The sequence below is a fragment of the Meriones unguiculatus genome, chromosome 1, assembly GCF_030254825.1.
Source record: "Meriones unguiculatus strain TT.TT164.6M chromosome 1, Bangor_MerUng_6.1, whole genome shotgun sequence".
NCBI classification, from domain to species: domain Eukaryota; kingdom Metazoa; phylum Chordata; class Mammalia; order Rodentia; family Muridae; genus Meriones; species Meriones unguiculatus.
The window spans coordinates 3,963,497-3,969,908 of record NC_083349.1 but is presented as its reverse complement, the minus strand read 5'-3'; the positions used below and the strand labels follow the sequence as shown (position 1 = coordinate 3,969,908).

The following is a 6,412-nucleotide window of genomic DNA, read 5'->3' as shown; positions in this document are numbered from 1 at the left end:
ATCTGCCACTTTCCTTTGTCCCTTCTAGTTTTTGAGATAGCCCGCCTTGGAACTCAAGCCAATCCTGGCTCGGCTTTCCAGGACTCAGTGTTTGGACACAGAACTCACTTTTAGCCTCCCTTGAAGTCATCAATGCACACTTGGACTTGATCACTACAAATCAAATGGCTTTATTTCTTATTAAAAATAAGTAACAGGACTTGGACCTAGCCACGCCTCCCACCGAGGTCCAGACTACTGGGAGGGGAGGCTTCAAGGGGAAGGGGGGAGGGCGTGGCCCCAGGGGAGGAGCAAGGCAGCTGCGGTGGAGGAGGTGAGGGCGCCAGAGGAAGGGGCGTGTTTCTAAGGCGTGCCCACGCTCTGGCCCGAAAGGCGGGGGTAAGGTAAGGACCCAGTTTCTCCTCTGCCTGGGCAATGCGGCGGGCAAAGCGGCTTCGATCTCGTGCGAGCTGCTCCCAGGGACCACGACGGGCAGCCTGGGCTGGCCCTGCCCAGACAGCAAGGAAGTGGACCGTGATTTTCTCAGAGAAGTGCACCTGGGGACAGACGGGCGGGGGCAAGAAATAAAAATTAGTCACGCAAAAATGCTTGGCATTTGGTCACCTGCCTGCTGAATGTCCCTCTTGAGGGACAGTCGCTGTGAGCCACAACTACCACTCTTCCTGCCTCTTACAGGAGATTGCAACAGGGTGAACACAGCCTCCCCAGCAGAGTTCCTATGCAAGAAGCTGCAACACAGCTCCCTGGCGCCCACACCTCCAGCATAACTTCCTTAGGGATTTCCCTGGCTCGCCCCTCCTCCTCCTGACTCAGAGTCTAGGCCCTTTGTGTAAATTATAGAAGAAAGGGGAAGGGGGTTGGTAGTGTGGAATCCTACTGTAATCCCTGAGCTGCAAAGTGAATCCGGGCTCCTCACACTCACCTTTCGGGCCTTGGGAGGAGTCTCGGGGTCCTGACGCCGGGCAGGAGCCTTGAACATCCTGAGCCTCCTCTGCAGTGGAAGGGGCAGCTTAGGAGCAGCCCAGGGTGGCGGCGGCTTCTCTCCGGGTAAATAGAAGGCCACCCGGAGCGGAGAGTGCTCTCCTCCCTCATATCTTCGTGTCTTTTCTCCTGGTAGACAGTGCTGGGTCTGAAGGTAGGGGCTCCTGCCTGAGTCAGCTGTTCCTGAATCATCTGGGACCACACTCTCACTGTCGTCGTCATCCTCCTCTTCCGTGTCCTCTCCCGGGTGATACACCCAGGCCTTCAGGAGGGCACTTGTATGCGGGGTGGCACAGGTCTGGTCTCCATCTTCCTCTGCTGATTCAGAATCACTGTCTTCCTCCGTGTCCTCTCCCGGGCGATACACCCAGGCCTTCAGGAGGGCACTTGTATGCGGGGTGGCATGGCTCTGGTCTCCGTCTTCCTCTGCTGATTCAGAATCACTGTCTTCCTCGGTGTCCTCTCCCGGGCGATATAGGAGGGCACTTGTATGCGGGGCGGCATGGCTCTGGTCTCTGTCTTCCTCAGTAGGTCCCCAGTCGCTGTCATCTTCCTCTGTGTCCTCTCCCGGGCGATACACCCAGGCCTTCAGGAGGGCACTTGTATGCGGGGTGGCACAGGTCTGGTCTCCATCTTCCTCTGCTGATTCAGAATCACTGTCTTCCTCTGTGTCCTCTCCTGGGCGATACACCCAGGCCTTCAGGAGGGCACTTGTATGCGGGGCGGCATGACTCTGGTCTCCGTCTTCCTCAGTCGGCCCCCAGTCACTGTCATCTTCCTCCGTGTCCTCTCCTGGGGGGTGCCCCCATGCCTTCAGGAGGGCATTCCCAGCACAGACAGCCAAGGATGAGGCCTCAGCTTTTTCCTCTTCATTCTGACGAGGCTGACCCTGCCCTGTCCTGTGTGGCTCTGGGTTGGCTTGCCCTTGCTGCTTAGGAGTGTCTCTCAAGCAGTCTTCCCAGGCTCTGGAGTTGGCACCTCCTTCAGAAGGAGGAGAGTTGGGGGGATCAGCTTTATTTTCTGTTCCTTTTTCCTCCGTGGCTCGCTGTTCTGCCTCCCCTGGGCAACAGGCAGAAGTTCTGGGTTTGTATCCTGGAGACACGTAAGCAGCAGAGGCTTGGAAAGCCCTCTTCACAGTTTCTCCATCCTCCTCATCCTCGGCTGGACAACCCTCCTGGTGTGATGTGGGATAAGGCAGCTCAGTCACTCCCTCTTCTTTAGCCACCACCCCACCAAGGCTCTTATCAGCTCCCTGCAGGCCAGGGGGATGGAGTACAGGCAGGCCAGCTGGGTGTCGCTTTTCATGGTTGTCACTCTTTGAAAGTCCCCAAGTTTCGGGAGGGGAACTGTTGTCTTCCACATCAAGGCAGGGCCCCTGGGCTGCTACACTGCCTTCAGCTTCCCCACTCTCTTCAGCCTCCCCCTGAGGAAGGTGGTTCCCGGAGACAAGGGGAGATGTCAGCGGAGAGCTGGCCTCTCTCTGATCTGCTCCTGTTAGTGCCAGCCAGGGCTCTGGGAGTTCCGGGCTCCTCAGGCGGCTCCAGGCCCGGCTGAGGAAGCCCATCAGTGGAGACAGGAGGTAGAAGGAGTGAACATCCCTCCAGGGCAGGGTATGTTGGGGTCTTGGGCTTGGGGCCATGAGTCTGGGCTAGAAAAGGGGGAATTTGTTTAGAAGTCACTCTGAAAACAGTATCAGGTCACAACCCTGAGTCATCGTAACATAAATAGTCACAGCAGCATCACGTGGATCCCAGCCTCAAATTCCTAAGAACACTGCTCACACCGGCCTCCATCACCTGGTTCTACTCTCTCAACACCTACATCCTTAGAACCAAGAGTCCAACCCTCTAACCCCTTTCTTCAACCCAGGCCTCCTCAGACCTCTACGAGCCTGGCTTCTACGGACCCTTTGCCCCTAACACCGTCTCCTGTCTACCCAAGGCACTCCTGGAGTCCTTCCCTCGGCTCACACAGCTACTCCAGTTCTAGCATCCAGGGCCCTTCCCTTTAACCGGAGTCTCAACCTTCCCCGGACCCACGGGTCTAGGCCTGGGCTCTGCTCGGTCGGACCCCACGTACCGGCGGGCTGCACGTCACCCCGGGGGCAGGAGGGCTGGCTCGGGTTGACAGAAGCAGTCGCGGGTCCGGCCTGGTCGCAAAGCCAGCGCGTTCATGTCGCCCTCACGCGTGGGGCTCGGGGCGAAGTCTCGCAGGCTGTCCCGACAAAGGGATGCGGGGTCGCGCGGGGTCTCGCATGTAATCTTCCGCCGGTTGAGAGCTGGGTCAATCTGCGTCAGCGCCGGCAGCACAGCTTTTATAGACCGACCCGGTCGCCGCGCTGACGTCGCCGGGAGGCGGGGTTTCGGAAGTCCCTGGTGGTGAAAGGAAAACAGCGCGGAAATTCTCGGGAGAGTCCGGGCTCTGTGACGTCACGCCGCTTGCTAGGCGTGAACTTGGCCAAACCCAGCCTCTGTCCATCTCCAGACGTCTGAGCCTGCAAACGGACTTTTTCAGCCAGGCACACGCTCTCCCTTCCCATTTAATTTCTTTTATTTCTCTCTCTCTTTTTTTTTTTTTTTTTTGAGGCAGGGACTGGCCTCCAACTCAGTAATCCTTCTGCTGTCTCCAGAGTTCCAGAGTGCTGGGATTAAGGGCGTGCACCACTTTTTTAAGGCGTGCCCGGCTTTTTTTTTTTTTTTTTTTTGTATATTTGTTTTGTTATTAGAAACAGGGTTTCTCTGAGTATCCCTGGCTGTCCTGGAACTCTCTCTGTAAGAGCAGGCTGGCTCGAACTCTCAGAGATCCGCCTACCTCTGCCTCTGAAGTGCTGGGATTAAAAGCGTGTGCCACTACGCCCAGCTGTTTATTATTAAAAACAAAAACTTTTAAAATGCCAGCTGTAGGGCCCGTGAGGTGGCACACGCCTGTAATCCCAGCGCTCCGGGAGGCAGGCGGATTGCTGTGAGTTTGAGGCCAGCCTGGTCTTTAAAGCGAGTCCAGGACAGCCAACCTACACAGAAAAACCCCAACTCAACAAACAAAACTCTGCAGAGATGGCTCAGTGTTTAAAGGCACTGGCTGTTTTTCCAGAGGTTCTGAGTTCAATTCCCAGTAACTATCTATAATGGGATCTGATGCCCTCTTTTGGGCATGCAGGTAAATAAATCTAAAAAAAAAAAAAAAAAAAAAAAAGGACAGCTGTGGTAGCACGTACCTTTAATCCCAGCACCTGGGAGCCAGAGGCAGGCACATCTCTGAGTTCGAAGCCAGCCTGGTCTGCAGAGTGAGTTCCAGAGCAGCCAGGGCTCCAAAGAGAATCTTTGTCTGGAAAAACAAAACAAAACACTTTTTTTTTTTTTTGCATCTTGAATTTTTTTATGTGTTCCCTGCATGTATAAATATATACATCGTATCTGTATATGGTTCATATGGAGGCCAGAAGATGGCCTCAGATCCCCTGGAACTGGAGTTAGAGACAATTGTGAGCCTCTATGTGTGCTGGGCCCTCTTCAAGAGCAGCAAGTACTTAAACCCTGGGACATCTTGCTAGTCCCTTGGTTGTTTTGGTGTGTGTCTGTCTGGTTTTTCTTTTGTTTTATTTTCAGACAGGGTTTCTCTGTGTAGCCCTGGCTGTCCTGGACTCACTATGTAGACCAGCCTGCCTCTGCCTCCCTGAATGCTGGGATTAAAGGCATGAGCTACTGTGCTTGCCCTGTCTGTCTGTTTTGAGACAGGGTTTCACAGTATAGTCCACACTGTCCTGGAACCCTGGATAAGCTCAGGCCAGCCTTAATCTTTGGACAATCCTCCTGCTGTATACAGAGAAGCAGTGACTCCAGCCCATTGCCTGCTTTCATGGAGTCTTCTTTTCCTTCTTTTTAAAAAACACTTGTTTCCATAGCTGGGAGTGGTGGGGCACACCTATAATCTCAGCACTCAGGAGGCAACGGCAGGCAAATCTTTGTGAGTTTGAGGCCAGCCTGGTCTACAGAGAGTTCCAGGACAGCTAGGGCTATTACACAGAGAAACCCTGTCTCAACAACAACAACAAAAACCCAAAAAAACAAAACAAAACAAAAAAAAACCCAACCAAACAAACAAAACACTTATTTCTATTTCCTTTGTTTTGTTTTTGTCTTTTGACAGGAACCAGGATTGTCTTCCGGGATTGCCTGGAACTCACTATGCAACTGGGCTGAACTGTGTAGCCCAGGCTGGCCTGGAAGTCTGAGCAGTCCTAAACCTACCCTTCTCAGGATAGAGGTCACAGCGTGACCTCAATAAGTAGAGTATGGAGTCTGCTACATTCTGAGCTCTGGCCTTGTTCCTCAAAATGTAGGAAGGCACCATACCCACCTCCTAATGAGTCTGATCTGAGGGAGAAATTTCAAAGTGGCCACTTAAATTAAAAGGCCACTGTCCTTTCTGGGGCTGTCTTCCCTCCTTCCAGGACCATCATTGCCCCGTTGGATCAAGGCCACACTTGTGGACCATGGGTGCACATGAGTCCTGACTTCTTGCTCAGACCTTCCTAGACACCCATCAACCAGGCTGTATTCCAACTTTGCATGATTTCAGTAGTTGGAGACTCCACTCTGTGAAAGACCCAGGACACTTCTCTTGAAGGTGCCAGGAGCTCAAAACCCCAGGAACAACAGACCCATCATGCCCTGGAGCTCCAGCCTCTGCTCCAAACAGAGGAGTCCCAGCCACAGATTAGGGGTGCCAGGAGTTGGGGGAGCCCAATCCCTCCCCTCGGGTGTGGGGGCAGCTGAGCTAGGGGTCAGGTTGTAGTAGGGAGGCCAGAAGAGGCGGGGACTGACAGGATTGGGAGGGGAGAGAGCAGCGTGGGCGGCTGCCAGAGAGAGGGGAAGCCCAGCAAGCAGAGAGGAAAGAGAAACCGGGAGAGGGAGGAAGAGAGAAAGTGAGGAAGAGAACGTGAAAAAAGAAAGGAAACAGATGTGTGTGGTCGGGGAGAGAGAGGAAGAGACCGAGAGTAGAGAGAGACAGCTGAGGAGAGAAGTGAAACGTGAGGGAACAGGGGGAGGATTTTAGACAGGAGAGACTGGAGCGAGGTGACATAGGAAGACAGAGAGGGAGAGGAGGGAAACTCACAAACAAGGCAGAGAAGAAAGGAAAGTGAGTATCAGGTGAGGAGACAGACCAACAGAAAGGCAGTGTCTAAGACACAAAAAGGTGACAGACCCTATCGCTGAGACACTGGAGCTGGGTAAGTCCTTGGCTGAGCTGGGAGGTATTTGCCTGGATGCCTATTTCTGCTATCTTAGGACTTGTCTTGGGGAGCTGGCAAAGATGGTTTGGGGGTTCATAAGGGAAGACAGAGACAGCTAGCCCAGGGCATCCTGAAGCAGGCAGGAGTGGAATCCCTCTGCATAGAGTGGGGTCACATTCCTGGTCAGAATTTAATGGG

At 53.8% G+C, this 6,412-nt stretch overlaps 1 protein-coding gene across 1 annotated transcript; it reads right to left on the bottom strand.

Annotated features, from left to right (window-relative positions):
- Window positions 1-145: 145 nt before the first annotated feature.
- On the bottom strand, window positions 146-3,353 carry Ppp1r15a (protein phosphatase 1 regulatory subunit 15A). Its single transcript, XM_021627381.2, has 3 exons — window positions 3,061-3,353; window positions 923-2,629; window positions 146-536 (listed from the first exon to the last, which is right to left on the bottom strand). Exons 2-3 carry the CDS (start codon window positions 2,618-2,620, stop codon window positions 207-209), a joined length of 2,028 nt encoding a protein of 675 aa, XP_021483056.1. The 5' UTR covers window positions 2,621-2,629; window positions 3,061-3,353; the 3' UTR covers window positions 146-206.
- Window positions 3,354-6,412: the final 3,059 nt, after the last annotated feature.